This window comes from Arvicanthis niloticus, chromosome 17, assembly GCF_011762505.2.
Source record: "Arvicanthis niloticus isolate mArvNil1 chromosome 17, mArvNil1.pat.X, whole genome shotgun sequence".
Lineage (NCBI taxonomy): Eukaryota > Metazoa > Chordata > Mammalia > Rodentia > Muridae > Arvicanthis > Arvicanthis niloticus.
Window position 1 is genome coordinate 19,149,718 of NC_047674.1, and position 18,674 is coordinate 19,168,391.

General features: G+C 43.8%; 1 protein-coding gene across 2 annotated transcripts in view; it reads right to left on the reverse strand.

Moving 5' to 3' along the window:
* Positions 1 to 6,305: 6,305 nt before the first annotated feature.
* The window catches only part of Cab39 (calcium binding protein 39), a 57,106-nt gene continuing 44,737 nt past the window's right edge, over positions 6,306 to 18,674 (reverse strand). For both annotated transcript variants that reach the window (XM_034521341.2, XM_076914878.1), the window contains exons 5-9: positions 16,237 to 16,405; positions 13,662 to 13,721; positions 10,457 to 10,522; positions 9,494 to 9,637; positions 6,306 to 8,883 (exon numbers count right to left, since the gene is read on the reverse strand). In XM_034521341.2, coding sequence (XP_034377232.1) covers positions 8,695 to 8,883; positions 9,494 to 9,637; positions 10,457 to 10,522; positions 13,662 to 13,721; positions 16,237 to 16,405 — 628 coding nt within the window. In that variant the 3' untranslated portion in view covers positions 6,306 to 8,694. The remainder of the gene's footprint in view (positions 8,884 to 9,493; positions 9,638 to 10,456; positions 10,523 to 13,661; positions 13,722 to 16,236; positions 16,406 to 18,674) is intronic.

Sequence of the window (18,674 nt, forward strand, 5' to 3'; positions counted from 1 at the left end):
AGATGCCTTTCAGCTGGGGTAAACTACTTTCTTCTTCTTCTTCTTCTTCTTCTTCTTCTTCTTCTTCTTCTTCTTCTTCTTCTTCTTCTTCCTCCTCCTCCTCCTCCTCCTCCTCCTCCTCCTCCTCCTCCTCCTCCTCCTCCTCCTCCTCCTCCTCCTCCTCTTCTTCTTCTTCTTCTTCTTCTTCTTCTTCTTCTTCGGTTTTCCAAGACAGGGTTTCTTGGTGTAGTCCTGGCTGTCCTGGAACTCACTCTGTAGACCAGGCTGGCCTCAAACTCAAAAAACTGCTTGCCTCTGCCTCTCAAGTGCTGGGATTAAAGGTGTGCTCCACCACTGCCCGGCTGGGGTAGACTTTGATATTGTCACTAACATTTACCGTTCAGGGCCTGTATAGCTCTTGTCTCTCCTCCAACTCCTTTCTTATTAGAAGCATCTGTCTACTGTTTTCAAAAAATGTTTTTAGTATCATTTTAACTCTTGTTGATTTTTTTTTTTAAAACAGCCCTTTAAAAAGTGGCTGCTCTGGATATCAGTATGCGTTTTACCACAATTTACTGATGTTTGATGCAAACTTCACTGGGGCAAAATGTGAGACTTTGCTCCACCATAAGCCAGCTCTGCCCCTCTTTCCTGTGTGCCATTACGTCATAGACAGCAAACCTATTTACAAAATTAACCAAATACTACAGTACTGTAGTTGCTTTATATGAACTTGTCTTTTGGAAGTCAGAGGAAAAGCATATCTGTATGTTTTGAAAACCTACATATCCACCCTGGAACTCGTCTTGCAGTAAATTTATTTTGCATCTGCTCCGCCTTCTTCAGCCTAAAGACTTTTCTCTAGTATTTACTTCTGAGTCAGGTCGGTGAGTCAGGTCGGTGAGCAGTAAGTCTCCCAGTCTGCATGGATTTGAAAATGCCTTCATTTCACCTTCACTTTTGAAGGTCAGCTTTACTAGATATCACTCTTCATCTTTTTCCATTGTGTTTAATTACTTCTGTGTGCCCTTGTGCCACTGGTCATCCTTCTACCACGTGGGTACCAGGGATCAAACTCAGGGCTTAGCCACTTCATCTAAAGATTCCCAGATATAGAATTCTCTCTCTCTCTCTCTCTCTCTCTCTCTCTCTCTCTCTCTCTCTCTCTCTCTCTCACACACACACACACACACACACACACACACACTCATTCTAGCCAATCTATCTATCTATCTATCTATCTATCTATCTATCTATCTATCTATCTATCTACTCTCCTCTGGCTCCTATCCCTCTAGATGAGAGAAACAATTGAATCGTTGTTGCCCTGAAAGGTTTTGTCTTTATTTCTGATTTTTTGTTTGTTTTGAGACAGTGTCTCACTATTTTGTCTAGTAGGCAGGACTGGCCTTCTCCACCCTCCTGCCTCAGCCTTCTGCAGCTCTTGTTTCAAAGTTCTCATCTTCGTAGCTTTGTCAAAGTATAGTCCTCTTCTGGGGACCTCTGCACTGATCTTATTTGGGAGTTCATTGAGTGCCTTGGATGCACTGGACAGAGGTGTTGTTATGTGGCTGTAAACTGACCTTCAGATTAGAATTAGGTGATCTTGACTAGGGGGCAGCTGTAACTTGGCTGTACTCTGGGCCCAGTGTGCAGTCTGCAGAGCCCCACCTTGTATTAGACTCCAACCTGGAGCTGACTGTTTTCTATTTTCCTTTTCTTGGTTCACCTTTGGATCAGATTCTGGCAAGGCCATAGGATCTACTCACCTCAGGAATGTTCTAGATTCTAAACTGGGCATGGTGGTATACACTTTTGGGATCCCAGCAGTTGGGAGATGGAGAATAAAGGATCAGTACATTTGAGGCCAGACAGGATGACAGAGCAAGACCCAGTATAAACAAAACAAAACAACCAAGAGTGGTCAGGATCGCAGTTCCTTCTACTGCCTGACCACTGCTTTCTTGGCAAAATATGGAGGAAGCTGTTTCTGGGCCAAGTGATCTATTTTTATTTATTTATTTATTTATTTATTTATTTATTTATTTTGGTTTTTCGAGACAGGGTTTCTCTGTGTAGCCCTGGCTGTCCTGGAACTCACTCTGTAGACCAGGCTGGCCTCAAACTCAGAAATCCACCTGCCTCTGCCTCCCAAGTGCTGGGATTAAAGGTGTGTGCCACCACGTGATCTATTTTTATATTCAGAGATCTTCTAGGCTCTAACTCAGTGCTTCCTAATGCTGAGACCCTTTAAGTAGTTACTCATGTTGTAATAACCCCAACCATAAAATCATTTTTGTTGCGACTTCATAACTGTAATTTTGCTACAGTTATGAATCACGATGTAAATATTGGATATGAAGAATATCTGATGTGATCCTCTGGGGTCAAGACCCACAGGTTGAGAAGCAGTGCTCTAATCTGACACAGAAACCCACTCTGCTTTCCAGAGCCCTGCTGCTTATCCCTCATCTTCCTCAATCTCTAAATGCTCCCGTGAAGCATTCTTACCAGGTGAGTCATTCAGGTAAAATCCTCCGCCATCTTGGGAATTCATTTGGCTCCCTTTGCCTCCGCTTTCATGAGGTGAACAGGCATACGTTGCTTGTATTCTTATTGGCACAAGACCAGACTTAAACCTTCCAAATGGTGCTTGGAAGGGGCTGAATTCAGCCAGAGCTTCTCGGGTCCCATCATTCTGGCATTGTGCTGTCCCCACTCACCTGCCTGTCCCTCTGACTGCAGAGCCAGTGCACACACTGTCTTGGTGCAGTGATGCTGGCAGGTGTCAGTGTTCAACAGTAAATGTCATGGTGATGACAAAGCCATTCTAACATCACCAGTACCAGTAAGGGATTGGCTTTTCATTTTGTTGTTTGAGGCAGGGTCTTACGATGTTCCCTGGTTTTCTGGGAACTCACTATTTACACCAGGCTGGCCTTGAACTCATGGAGATCCACCTGCTTCTTCCTTCACAGTGCTGTGATTAAAGGCTGCCATTACCAGATCCAGCAAGGATATTGTTTTTACCTCTGAAACCGGAGGATGAATCAAAGCTGGGGAGTATTCTGAACTTAGGGCCCCCTCCCACTGGGCTTCCCAAGGCATCGTGTACTGATGATTGGCTGTGGCCGGGCACTTTCCTCAGCTCCCTAGAAAGCCCAAGAGCTGGATTTGACTCTTCTCCCCATCTTGAACAAAGCTGTGGTTCAAGGCCAGCAGAGAGACAGAAACGAAGCACGGCATGCTTGGGAGAGCAGGAAAACCTGCTCTGTCATGGCTCTTCACGTTTGCTTCCAGGTGAACTTGATATTTTTGCTTCAACTGTTTTCAAAACCACAGCCAGATTGAAACGGACAGACAGATCCTTTCGGTGAGGCAGTTCTTCCTTAACATCTGACTCTTGCCAACCACAAGTCTGGGTCGAAATTCCACATCTTTCACAAATAAAGGGTGTGCACCGGAAGTGCTCTGTAGACACCCCTTTGTGTCCACGCAGTCCACCAGGAGCAAACTGCCACCCAGATAGCCCACTCTCATGCTTATGGTGCCTCCTGCTCTTCAAAGATCCCAGGGACTCTGGGGGCTGTTATTCAGATGTACATAAGATGCCTCCTGAGTATCAAGGCCTGGAATGCTTTCCCTGACCCCAGAGATTTGGCTCTGGTCTTCTAGGGGTGGAGGTAGGGCATAGGGGGTATCCATAACAAGCAGGTCCTGGTCTGTGGGGACCCACCCCAGGCTAACATCTCAGCGTGGGTGCCATGGGACATTCAGTAAGAGAACACATTGAGTCTCAGATGTCATCTTGTTCTCAGCCAGCAGTAGAGCATGTGCACAGGCTCTGTAGCCCACAAGGAATGTTAGATGCTGATCCCCTCTGTGCTGGTTCCAAGAGGCCGATGCTTGGTAAAATGAAGGGGGCTTTCAGAGCTTGCCACTCAGAACCACAAAGAACAATGTCTGCTTGCTTGGTGCTGGAGGCAGAAACACCACACATTCACCCAGGGCTTCCTCTGCTCCCCACATCTGTTTTCTATATCTACCTACCCCATCTTGTTTGAAAGTGATGTCCCTCCAGGAATATCTGGGCTGCCCAGCACGAGGTCCCCCCCCCACCCCCCAAGGATTCCTGGGGCTTTTCAATGCCCAGCTGTCTGCAGCACTAAATCAAGGAACTACACTGCCCTCTAGTGGGCATAAAGAAAGAAAGCAGCTAAGCACAGCCACCTAGGGGCCAGGTTGCTACAGGAGTGCTAGTCAGGCTGTTTGTTGGAGTCAGCCTTGGGACAAAGCTTCCAAAGAGGTGCTATCATCTATTTGGGAGCACCAGGTCTTGGAAAACACTTGGGTCAGAGAGAATCAAAGCTGGGTATCATGGTGGATGTTGGGGTTCAGACCTGCTTCAGAGTCCAGAAGGCAGATGATCACTTCAGACAGGTTGAGAAGCCTTGGTCTTTTCCCACCAGCCAGTTGTCATTAATCATCAGTTAGGGCAGCTGCTGGGTCCAGAGGGCCCTGTGGCCATCATATACAGGCACTGTACAAGAAACTAATGGTCCTATATCCAAGTCACAGTTTGGCATCCAGCTCTATCCACCAGTGGAAACTCCAAGAGGACCAGGACCACAGGCTGGACAAAGCAAAGAACTGGACAATGGCACCTGGAGTTTCCGATGGCCTGCTAGTCATGGAGGCACTGTTCACCTTTGATTCTCAACAGAAAGGAAGCCCTACCTACTGCAAAATGTATTTATTCCTATTTCTACCCCATGGAGTGTATCACTTAGACAAACTCCAGGGACTAGTGAGATGCAAGTGGTTAAGAAGTTACTGCCTGGGAAGTTTTAATTTTGATCAGCTAAAACTACAAAACCGGTCACCTGTGTTGAAATGTGGAAGCACGTTGCATCCATAGACAACCTCCGAAAAGGTACTTGAGTCACAGGAAGAAAAGTAACTGCGGAGGATGTAATCTGTCTGGTGTGTGTGTGTGTGTGTGTGTGTGTGTGTGTGTGTGTGTGTGGTGTGGTGTGTGTGTCTGCGGAGGATGTAATCTGTCTGGTGTGTGTGTATGTGTGTGTGTGTGTGTGGTGTGTGTGTGTGTGTGTGTGTGTGGTGTGGTGTGTGTGTCATCTCCAGGGACAGGAATACAGGGAATCCAGACATGTAGGTTTCTGAGGTCATTATAGGAGATGGTGTCTGAAGAGCTCCAACTTTGTGCAGCCACTGGCCCCCTCCAGGTAATGTGAGTGCAGGGAGGCAGATCCCTGGAGGCCTAGAGTCTTAGCCCCCTAAGTGCCTCTTGAAGGGAGGTACATGGGGTAACTAGAAGTAAACCTTAGCAGGAAAAAACTGATGATCACACATGGTAGGAAATGTTCAGACCACTCCTCAAGACTAGGAATTGAATTCTGAGGAAGCAGCTCGGATTTGGGAATGAATGTCTCATGGGAAACTCTGGGAGCAGCTAAGAGATGGTTGGCAGGTGAACGACCAACCTGTGAGCCAGAGCGATGCAAAGGCAGTGTAGCATGCTGTCCTTTTCTCTAAAGGATCTCACTGGCATTTGTGGGATCCCCTATGACCTGGGGTGACTGTGGAACATTGTAGCCCTTGGGGATTCCATAATCATGAGCCCAACTAGTCCTTGCAGGTTAGGGTGCAGGTAAGCAGCCCAGGATGCTTGGCCAGCATGCAGCTGGAAGACTGCAAGGATGCTATAGAGAGCACGGGGGTAGGGAAGTGGAATCTGAGTTGCAGGGCAGGTAACTCTGGCTTGAAAGGTGAACAGTAAGATGCTGTTACTCACCTCTGGCAAGAGCAGGCCCTCTGTCCTGCATGGAGAGCTTACTGACGGACAAGGTTGAGTGTTGGCAGGGTTGTACAGACAAGGAGCTACCTCTGGACAGAATAGGGGTGGTGACAGAGTACTAGGCTTCCCAGGTCTCACCTTCACAGTGGACATGCTCCAGTGACTTGTGAATCTCCCTGTCAAGCAGTGTCTCCACTGTTGAGAAAGGAACAACCAAAACAAAAACAAAAACAAAAAAACAAACAAACAAAAAAACACCAGATCTACACTCCAAATGTCAGGGGGTGGGGAGGTCCATAAAATGGTAACAATGATACTGAACTTGAAGACAAAGAAGGACTATGTGACACAATAATCACCCTGCACACAGAGGCAAGATAAGGAAAAAAACTGCAGGTGCACTAAATCCTGAGTAAAAAGTGTTACCTGTTTCCTGACGGCTGACAAAATGTGTGCTTTTGTCTTTTGATGGAACTCTCCATGATGACTGTCTAAAGGACATCACAAGACAGTTTCTCCAAAATTTTATTTTAATTTAAATTACAGGGCCAGCCAGATATTCTGATAAGAAATTCACTTTTCCTCAGGAGAAAGGAAACTTCCATGTCATTAACAATTGTATACATCTCCCACTTTTTTTAAGGGTTAAAAAAATCGCATTAAGTAACTGCCTTAAGTAAAATTAACCCTTTATAACACCAAAGAAACCACACCCAGGATAATCGTTCTGGTAATAGGAGCCTAGGAAATAATCACACTTTAAATGCAACTTTCCAATCTTGAATGTTTTCACATTGTTCTGTTTAAAAACAATCCAGGAAGCCTTCTCAACCTTCAGCTTCCAATGTGTTAGTAACACAGTTCTTTTGACACACTGCACCCCATCTTCCACAGCAAGACTCTAGTACTACTTTGTATTTGCCCAAGTGGAAGCTGTTTTGTCATCTCAAGTTCTAAGAGCTAGCTTGGCAAGGAGACACTCCTTCCACTTGGTGTAATGGCCGCTGTCTCACCAAATCCTGACTCACAGCAGAGGGTGGCAAGGACTGGGTCACTTAGCTTGGCTGAGTCTGCCTCCTGAGGATTTCCTCATCCAGGAGATTGAATGCTCTCTATCTCTACTAGAGAACACGAATTATCGTGCACGCACGCACACGCACGCACAGGGGTAAAGAGAGCCTTGGAAATCCTTTATTGTAGACTGCCATTTAGATGAAATAGAACAGACCTGTATTTTCTGGAGTGGTTTTTTTGACTTGTATTCCTTGAAGGAAACCTTAAAACCCATGAAAACATCAGCTAGGAGGCTCCTTTTACTGGCCAGTGAAAAATTCAGTTAGTAAGAGAGGCTAGCAAAGAATAATTATGTAAATTTTTTAGTCAGCTACAGCCATGCTGAATTGGATCGGGCAATCTCTGATTTTAAGTTGTTAGCTGTGATCCATGTGTCACTAAGACAGACAGACACCATTCTAGTAACTTTATGTAGATACAGTCTAGGAGACATTGTTCTGCTGTGGTCACAGTCACAAAAAAGTGGTGCAAAATCAGTTACTTTATAAATACTGATAATTTGCAGCATTAAGGAAAAGGACATTAAAACCATCGATCTCACCAGGACATCTAGAACCAGGGCTCTGCTTTCCCTAAGAGAAGCCAAAGGTTTAATTATTCAGTTTCACGACTACTGTACTGGATATTACTTACTCTAAGAAAGAAGGGGTGCTCTACAAGAGGTCCCCCACACACAAAAAAAAATCAGCATTATTTAGCATAATCGGTATCATTCATAGATATGGCAATCTTAGGACTCATTTTAAATGAATAAGCCAATATTCTGCAAGAATATATAGCAGACCGAGTTCCTGGTGTGTAGCTCTGCCTGCCAACGGCACCCCAGTGGGCGACTGAATACAAGGGATTGGTTCTTTGTCTTTTAATGCTGTGATCCTTAAATGTTAAAATCAGCATTTTCATGTAATCTCAAGTATTTCAATTACATATGAGCATTCTTTTTTTTTTTTTTTTTTTGCAAAACTCAGGTAATAGTTACATACTACTACAATAACATTCCTCTGCTGTACAAATTAAACGATTTAAAAGAAATGAGCATTCTAAGAATTATATACAAAAGAAACCTGTAAGCAAGTGTTGAAATGAAACATAAGGTGTTGGTCGCTAGCTCTACTGTTTTAAAACACCTTCAAAAGTAAAATTAACAAACACCCTTCAACATATCCAGGTTTACAAGTTTCAAGAAAATCAAATGTCAAAAGTTCTAGAAAGCTGTGAAAAAGCATATATACACTTTCTTATGACCTTATGAAGCTCCACACTCGAGAATTTGCTAAGTTTCAGGATCAATTTATTTGCACATCAACTTTATCCTCCCCAAAGTTCACACTGGATACAGTTCTCCCTTCTGATCTCCAACAATCCCTGTATACGCCGTCTTCCTTCAGCAGAGATGGATGCTCTGGCGCTGGGATGGGTGTACCCGTGCCGTACTGCACAGACCTGCAGAGAGCAGTGTCGATGGACAGGCCGGTGTCAGCGATGTCATCACTGTCTTCCCCTAGACCACGCTCGCTACATTTGCTTCTGTGAACCCAGCCATGTTCAGAACTCCTGTAGCAAATGGAGTCTGTGAGTTCTGAAAGGACACAGAGATCAAGGGAAAGAAAGACCACGTGCGCTCTAATGTGCAAGCAGCAGCAGCTACGTTCTCCAACCTGGACTGAAAAACAAAAGGTAAAATGAAAACCGTTCACTTAACAGCAGATTAGCGGGAGTGCTCCTCATTGAGTCGATAGAGTGCCTGATGCTGAGGAGCTGACAGCAAGTGCTGAGCTGGGGTGGGACTGACGGACGGACGGACGGACGGCGGGGTTTGTTGGAAACTAGGCTTCTTGCTGAGCTGCTCTCTTCAGATCCCTGATCTGCTTGACTAAATAGGTCTTCTCATCATTGAACTGCTCGTCCTCGGTCCTGTCGTTCTGAAACTTGCTGAGGAACTCGATGAGTTTGGTCTGGTTCTTGAGGAGGATGTCCAGGATGGGCTGCGTCTTGTTGGGGTTGGCCACAAACACCTGCAGAGGACAAGGCCGTGTCAGGCAGAAAAGACACCGGTGTCCCCCCAGCAGGCTCCCGGGCAGGCAGGGACAGCAGGTTTTCTCTTCAGAACTTACTTGTACATGACAGCGAGGATAACAACGATTACATGCTTAGCACAAAGACTGCCGAGCCATTCTGCCAACCCTCAAACACAGTACTTAGGACTAAACACTGACTGAGTTTAGAATCAAATAAATTATTTCTGGGTACAGGAGGTCAGACTGAAATTTAAGAACACCCTATCCCCCCCCAAGGAAAGCATTAAAACTATCTCTGGCTTTGCACTGGCCCTCACTGAATCAGCTGCATAAAGAGTGGGTGTGAGGGATGGGAGGGCAGGGGAGAAGGGCAGCAGGGGCCGAGTTTGTCTCTGAATACCCTCTGTGCAGGCTGAAGAGAGTAAGACTCCTATCTGACTACACTTCCCATTCCACGTGCAAGGGCACAGCCCATTTCTATCCAGGTCCCCCTCCTGTTAAATGCTCTGACTGAACTGAGTTAGTACTTTGGTTACCAAAATAGGCACTATTTTTGTAACTGTAACGAGCAGTCTGATAAGAGGGCACAGTCACCCAGGCAGCTCACCTTGAACACGTGAAAGGCCTCGAACTGGATGTTGCGGCTCTTGTCCCGGAGGAGGTTCATCATTAGCTTGAGGTTCTCAGGCTTGCTGATATATTTTGTCATAATAGTGAAGTTGTGTCTGTCTAACAGCAACTCACCCAGAAGCTGAGAAGACAGTAGACCATGACTCTTAAATTATAAAGACTTAAAGCAAATAAAAAAATTACACAACCCATTTGATAGTCATTACTTGATGCTAGAAGAGACTGGTTTAAAAAAAACAGCAACAAAAATAAAAACGAACAATGTAACAAACACCACTATCCAAAAAAGGAAAGGACTAGAAAGTTTTGATTATTAATTTTAACTAATTTTTTCCTGTTTTAAATTCTATTTAGCAGGGCTTTTCAGGATTAAGGTGAGTGCCTAAATGGATGCCAAGTCTTTCATTTTCTCACAGCTGCCTCACAAAGCTGTATCTTTAGCAGTGGTTCCTCAAGATAACCCTGACTGCTAAGAAAGCAAGCAGGGAGCTGAGACCACCTTCCCGGCCTCTGAGCGTCCTCACCATTCCATATACACTCAGTGTGCAAATGGTCACTGCTCAGTTGGGGCTTTTCCTTCAGGTTGTTCTTGTACTGAGCTCTAGCTGAGGCCGTCTACCAGCTACATACCCAGCTGGGAACAGGCATTATCCTGTGGACAGACAGACAGTTGAGGGCACGTCCTGGTGCCAGATTGCCTGGGTTCGGATCTGTACCTGAGTAGCATATTCCCCTTTGGTGTCTCTATCTTATACTATGGCACATATAGGCCACTACCATACCCTAAATCTGGGGGGTGGGGGGGACCATGCCCAAATCAAAAATGTACTTTTTTCTAAAGGTCTACAACCAATACTGGCATGTCCCTGATTCTCCAAGTTCAAGTCACAAATATATAATGAAGAGAAATGAATGACATGAAAAAGAGAATGTGCCATACCTTCAGTGACTGTCTCTTTGTCACATAATTTTCTGAATGAAGTAGCTTTTCATATTCACTGAAAAACTAGGAGAACAGAAAACACACATCAGGGTTAAGGAACAGGCAGCTAGATAACACTTCGAACGGACTCTGAAATCAGCAAAGGCCTGCACTCTCCTGCTGACAATGATGGCAAATTTCCCTTTCCCTTGGGCCCCTCTGGTGATGCCACCAGTCATTTCTATTCAGGGAGCTCCTGGGACTGGTTCCTTCCAGGGTCCAGTCAGATCCAGAGACTACTTTGACAAGTCTCCTCTACACCCTACCTCCAGGTGCATAAAACACAGTAGTTCTCAACCTTCCTAATGCTGCAACCCTTTATGACATGTGCTGACCCTCTACCATAATATTATGTAACTTCTACTTCAAAACTGTCATTTTGCTATTGTTATGAATCATAATGTACAACATATCTGATAAGTGAGGACCCCTGCATTAATACCTTCTCACACTTTCCATATTCATTTCTTGGTGTTAAAAAATTCCTATTATTTCATACACAGGAACTCAATTCGTCTAAACCACAAAGAGAAAAATGAACCTGTTCTTTCAAGGTATCAAGCAAGCAAGGAGAGAAAATAAAGCTGAGAGAAAGGACAAACCTACAGTGTTAAGTAGGTAGAGGTTTTGAAAGGTAAGAACTTAGTTCAAAGGTGAAGGAAGGGAAGCAATATAACTTAGAAATGGGGCAGGGGAAAGATATTCCTGGAAGAAGTAGAAGGAAGTCATAGCTTGAGAGACCTGAGGAGTGCAAAGCTGCCAGTCAGAGCTGATAAGGGCCCAGCAGGTCTCCAAAGTGGTCATAAGATGGTAAGAACGTGTCACCAGGACAGGAACAATGACAGCCAACCCATGTCAGGAAATGCAACTCCCCTTTAAGAATGTCAACAGGAAACTCTGAGCAACCAGCACACATCTTTTGGTCTTTTAACTGATTATTTTCCCTATGCTTTAGTTGGTAAAATAAAAACAAATAAACAAACAAACTAACCCAAGAATCAAAGTGGTCAGAATTGTTTAAGTGTATAAAGATACTTTTGATAGGACTTGATATTCCTTCTCCCTTAGATATGACTGCATTTCACACATTTCTGTAAAAATGTTTTTCTAAAATCTTGTTAGCTGCTGGGCAGTGGTGGCGTACGCCTTTAATCCCAGCACTTGGGAAGCAGAGGCAGGCAGATCTCTGAGTTCGAGGCCAGCCTGGTCTACAGAGTGAGTTCCAGGACAGCCAGGACTACACAGAGAAACCCTGTCTCCAAAAACCAAAAACCAAAAACCAAAAACCAAAAAAAAAAAAAAAAAAAAAAAAAAAAAAAAAAAAAAAAAACCCAACTTGTTAGCTGATGTCACATCCACAAATAATATATAAAAACCACCTTATTTCAACTTTAAAATAGACATCATCACCTATAGAAATCTCTTTAAATAAGGTAGTCTATCTGTGGGAGGCTTTAAATGAAGTTGGTAGCATATTTAAAAAAAGTTTTGAGGCCCTGTGGAAATAAGGTAGGTTAATAATTCCTAACTCTTCCATTTTTGCACTAGCTCCATGAGCTTTAGTCAGAAGGCCACACACTCCACACACTCTTATTAGTGGGCTCGGGCTACTCTGATGCTAAAGGTGGCACAGAGAATAAAGAAAGCCTTTGCTTTTAGGACTTGAAGGCAGACTCAGGCTTTTGATGTTAGAGCAGTGGTTCTCAACCTTCCACTGCTGCAATCCTTTCTCTTTCTTTTTCCTCCTCAGCCCCCCCCCCCCCCTCTTTTTGGTTTTTGAGGTAGGGTTTCTCTATGTAGCCCTGGCTGAACTTGCTCTGTAGACCAGGCTGGCCTCCAACTCAGAGCTCTGCCTGCCTCTGCCTCTTGAGTGCTGTGATTAAAGGCGTGCGCCACCACTGCCCTGTGCTTCGACCCTTTGATTCAGTTCCCCAGGTTGTCATGAACACCAACCATAAAATTATTTCATTGCTTTTTCATAACTAATTTTGCTACTGTTATAAACCATAATGTAAGTATCCCATATGCGGGATATCTAGTATGACCCACCAAAAGGGCCATGACCAACACGCTGAGAACCATCCTGTTAAAAAGCTTGTGACACTCCAAAGAAACAAAGGCTGCCACCTCAAACCAGAAACACACAAAGGAAACATCCGCATCCCAACACTCATGGCAGAACTAACGTGCTGTCAATGTTTAAGCCATTTATGAGGCTGCTTTCTTAGCCACATGCTATGCTGCTGCTGGGAGAGGGGGACAAGAAGGGACACACAAGGAAGCATAGATTCTGCCTCCAAGAACCTTATATTGTAGTGGAATAGGAAAGCAAATGATGAAGTACTAACAATATTTAAAACTTCAAAGACTTAAACTACTAGTGGGAGAACTAAAAACTAAGCCAAGTCTTGTGGGCTGGACAGGAAGCTTAAGTGGAGAGTTATTCTGAGTTCCCTACCCATCAGATCTCGGACAGTGTATAGGGAACAACTGTGGCACTGTGAGAAGCCCTCCAGAGGAAGGCAGATGCATAGAGTGAACCAGGCACTATAGCCCTGGGGCAGCTGTACAGCTGACAGGCAGCAGGTCGTCCGGCACTCGGGATCACTGACAGCTCTCTAGAGGTCATCACTGCTGGGCTTCACTGACATTGAGACAGCTGCAAGCAACCTTACTGATGGCTTTACTAATAAGGAGGGTTTCTAAGCCCCCAAGCAGTGAGTGCCTTGGCCATGGCCACAAAGGAGTAAGCAGTGAAGCAGGGGCAGAGCTGGGGTCCTGCCCACTCTAGGCCAGCGCTGCTCAAATCCTATCAGCTGCTGCCTCTTTCTCTCTACTTGTTTGCAGCAACTGATGGAAAAGGAAGAAAAAGTATAAAAGTCAGACTGGATTCTCTTTGCATCTTAACTAGATTATCATTCAGGAGCAAAAAATGACCACTTTTCCCTTCTAAAGTAAGAAAAGATGCAAAGGGCAATGTATGAATCAAGGTCAAATTTTGCTCCAGACTTAGCAGTACTCAATGCTGTTTCAGTAAAGTGATCATAGCATCATTTACGAGCACTACAGAGTCAAATATTCTGATGCAAAGTCTAACTTAAATCTTAAAAGTTAATTTTTGTTAAAAATTACAAATGTTATTTAAAATATTTCTCATACTTACTCTATCATAATGTTGTTCCAAAAATTCTGCACTGAGCAATTTATGTCTTGTAAGTAAATCCTAGAAAAAGAAAAACACATATTTTTACAGTTGTTCTCCATTAATGCTTTCTTAGAAAAGAGAATTCTAAAATATCTGCCAACTGCCTACTAAGCTGCTGCTAACTATTAGCACACAGTAGGTACTTACTATTTCATCATGATTTTTATTCGGGACCATAAAATGACCATGAAATGACCTTGGTCTCACTAGGTCAGAACTGTTTATGGCTCATCACAGGTGGCACTGGCCCTAAGTTTGTGCTCCTTTGTGGAGATAGACTGAGACCCGGTTGTGCAGGGAGGGATCTGAACTCACCTCCCAAGAACGTCCCTCACAGAAGCTTTCTGTATGTCCAGTCATCTACTCCTGACCTTAGACTCTGACTTAACATCACTTCCTCAGAAAACCTTTCCTGATGGGTCATAGCTGTGACTCTCCATGTGCTGTGGGATTATTTAGTAAGGTCTCTCCTTCACTAGACTGTCAGTTCTGTAACAAGGATCACACTGGTTTTTACAAGCTTTGAATTTCTGGCACCTAAACTCTTCCCAGTACACAGCAAAGGCGTAGTATTCAATCAATCAATCAATCAATCAATCAATCAATCAATCAATGAACTAGGAAAATTAGATGTGTTTGGGAAAGCATCACACTTAATGTTCTTTGTGGTATACTTCTTAAGAAAGCTTCTAACCTGCCCCAAGGATTTACAGCTGTTCAAACTGCTGCACGGGGCTTGTGTTGTATTCTCTCATTTAAACAAGAACGTTAATTTCCCCCAAGTCTCCTGTGAGAGTACAACAAGAGAAATAAAAAAGCTGGAATTAAGTCTCAGCATCTCTGGAGATGCAGTAGTTATCTGACTGAACCCTTTAGCACCCACATTGCTCAGCCAGACTTTACGCGCAGGGTCTTCCCTTGACAGGTGCTGTAAGCTCCCCCATCTCGGGCGGAAAGGAAAGTGGTAGTAGTGTGTCCAGAGCCTTAGCAAGCATCAATGGCTGCAATGCAAACAAGAACACAATGACTTCCAAGGGAGCTATCTACAGAGATAGCACCTAAACCTCCCTGTCAAAGAGCATCCCCACCCTTTAGCCTGCTATCATGATTGGCTAAAGGATGATGTCCCCTGAGTAGGTACCACAAGGACAGGGCTTATATGTACAGGCCACTGCTGAATCCCCAGACCCTAGAATAAATAATGCCTGAAACAAGTCAGGCACTCAGAAACTGGATGGATAGAGTAAGTAAGAGACTAGCATGTCAGAATCTGTACATGGTGATGCCACTTCAATTTTGTGGCTGAATCATACTTGTGGGTAATCTGAGTAAGTGTAGCTGAAGGACCTGTTCCACACAAGGCACTAACTACTACACTTCCCTTCCTGCTGGGCTGCTGCTCCTGAATGGGGCACTCCCTTCCATCAATGCATCCTTATCATGAGTCTAGCCCCACAACTGTGGAGAACTTGAGACACCATAGTGACACTCTATGTTATGATCTCAAATTAATTGAAGTTTGCTTTATATATGATATACACATATATGTAACTGAGGAATTACTTAAAGCTTCTTCAGAAGATGTACTGATTCTGGGAAATAACTCCTTGGCACTACTCATGCCTTAGTCAGTCAGGGTGAAACCCTACTGTCAGTCAGCAGGCCGTCCTCCTGCCCTAACATATTCACTGCCTTACACATTAACTTCACCCAGAGCTGTCCTTACTCAGGGCTCTTTATTAAGAAGCCGAGCTCTTACAAGAAAAGTGACAATCTCTCAGTGTGCTAGTGTTCATGGCTTCTGAGTATGGGCGAGCTACATGTACTAAACAAGAATTCAACAACTTATAAGGTCATTTAAGAAAATGTAATACATCAAGATTTATTCTCACTGAAAACAAAAAGAAAAAATACAAAATTGCTGCATTATTTTTATACCATAAAGAAAGGTCTGCAACTAAAGAAACTGTGGTCACATAAATCTGTGAGGGTAGGGTGTAGGATGACAGTGGAAGGCCCAGTGTAGGTAACCCTGCTCCCTTGCTGGGAACTCAGGCATACTCTGGCGTGTCTTGGGCTGCACTCTGAATGTGGTTCTTGTAGTTGATAACACATATATTCCCCAAAACCATGGCCTTTGAGCGGAGGCCAATTCCTTTACCTCATCTAGTGCCAGCCAAAGGAGGCACTGCAGAGTGCCCCATCAAGAGAAAGCCTGGTTGTTGGACAATCTGTATATTATCTTATTATCTTATAATCTTATACAATCTGTATATTATCTATATTCACTTAGTGACTAATTGAACAAGAAAGTACAATTTTGACCTTACAGGACTTTTGCTTTTCTGATAAGATTTGAAAATTTAGTTTTTTCACATTTTTGGCTGTTTTTGTGGTTTTACTACAAATACCTGAGGCATATAAAACACACCTTCTCTATTCCCACTAGAAGGCAGTTGTGAGTAGAGGAGACAAAGATGGGGAAACAATCTGACTTGCAAGTGTGCTGAGAATTTAAGTTTTTAAATGTTACCTTGAATGTAGCAAATGCATCTGAAGCTATGTCAAATGTTGACATTTCAACATATCTGAAGAAGTCATAAAACTGTTCCGACCACAAAATGATTTTTGCGAGTGGTTCATGTCTGATGCATTCCCTTAACATTATCCCACAATTAAGAGCTATTTCTGGAGATTCATACCTGTTAAAACAAAACAAAACAAAACAAACAAAAGCCATACATGATTTCTCTTCCAAAGCAGCAAAGTGAACATTTCAAACTTCCTCAGTGGGAGTTTCAGATACTCCTAAGTGACCACAGCTAAGTTACAGCAGGGTCATTTAATCTGGAACCTACAGCTGTGTGCAGAGGTGGATAGCTGCCTTCATTCAAGAAAAATCAACTATGGCAGAGACCATTAGACTAGAAGTTGTGTGTGTGAAAAGTCTAGAAGGAAGAGTTAGGCTCTCCAAGACCTTAGCTTTTACCCACTGTGCTCACAACAACCAAAAGAACCACAATCTGAAAAGAACAGTAATAGAGTATTCTTCCAAATTCAGAAACTGGCAGTATAAACACATGTCCATCCATTAAATATACAGCAATTATACATCACTGTTTCAACACTCAAAACAGTATTGTTGGAGTCCAGATTCTTGGAGACATGTAACCCTCACAAAATTGCAAGCCTCATTCTAAAGACTTTACAAAGTATCTCTACCATAGAGAACCCGGGGACCCTAAAAGTACACAGAGTGGATCCCAAGACCCTGGCACCTCCCCACTAACTCTCCAAATGCTGCCTTTTCCTTTACTCTCAGTTCCGGCTCAGCATTTCTTCCCTTGTGATCATGAAGAAACTCTCTCAGCTGAGCAGGCACCTTCCCTTCTCACAAGCACAAGCCTTTCATGGACAGATACCTGCTCCAACAGGTTGTTCTCTTGTTCCAAGATATCAATGCTGGCTTTACTTCTTTCCCACCGACAAGCTCACAGCCGTTGTTTTGTTGGTAGTCAAAGAAATTTCCCAATACTCTAGTGAAATAATTATTTGGCCAGTAGAGACTTCCTCTTGGCTAAAACAGGACTGACCAAGATCTGTCTGGGTAATGCTCTGATGGTTCTCTGCTTGCCTATCTATGTCTTTTTCTCTTGTTTTTTGGTATGGTTGATCAAATTCAAGGCATTGTGAATACTTGGTAAGCATTCTATCACTGAGCTACACCCCAGCACTATCCCTCTCTTTTAAAATAGGGAAGAAAAAAGTCCCCCCAGTTCTCCTTTTTATCCCCTCCGTAGTTCCTCCTTTTTTCTGCTGAGGTCTTCACCTGCTAATGAGAGTCCACAATCTCACAGCCTCTACTATGAGTGAATTTCCTTCCCCCAGTTCACTGTTTCTGAACTGAAGCTGGGTATTTTCCAACGTCCCTGAACAACCTCAGGTAAAGGTCTATGTAAGCTGAGCATATCTAACATGAAACCCCAACCCTGCTACTCAACACCAAGACCTAACTTCCCACCCTCAGCTCTACATTTTGGTACCAGTTCCCTGTCTGACACCTAGTACCACAGACTTGCCATCATGGGGGAATGTTTTGTACCCATGCTGTCCACTATGGTGGCTACTAAGCCACAGGTCTGGCTAAGCAAATAAGAGATGGAATAGCCATAATTTAAAGTTAAATCATTACACATGGTTAGTAACTACTATACTAGCTTCACTGCAAATCTCCAGCTCTCCACACTTTCTATGTTTGAAATCACTGGGCCTTTTTACTCTTCTTCAAATCTCAGTTTTATTTCCTTTCCTCTATTTCCACTGCTGCCTTCACTCACACCGTAAGAACTGCAAATGCATCCTAACCCTAAGCCAACAAAGTTTACCACCAGCATTTCTACTTTAGCAGTTCAAAACTATTGCCAAACAAACTTCTGGGCACACTGGCCAATCTTTCCTTTATTGGATTGATTGCTCTGGTACAAGCCACCTCCCAGCCTGTCATAAAAGGTCTAGTTCTGCAGCTTCCTGCTCCCTATCACATGGTATTCATTTTGGCCCCGGACCTTTTACACTAGTGATAGCCCATCAGGATGGTTTCTTTTTCTGTCTATGTAAATTCTAAACTCTCTGCAGCTCCAACCTTAAGATCCTTTCTTTTTACAACCCACTTAGCCACTGGAATTTGTCTTGGTTTGTTGCCTAGCAGCAACCCTCAGCCTCTGGTCGTGCATGTTTGCCTCACAGCCTCAAGAGCAGGACTGCACTCCTGTTTCAGTTAGGGCATGGAAAGCAGCATGCAGACTGGCTCTCATGTGATTAAAGTGTCTATTCACAAGATAGCTGATCACAGCATTAACCTTTGCTTATCTCTAATGAACAGGACACTTGCAAGACAAAGGTAAGACAGTTTGGGGTACAAGTGTGGCAGGTTTTGATCAGAGTTTTTCAAGCTTGTCTAAATGATTAAAC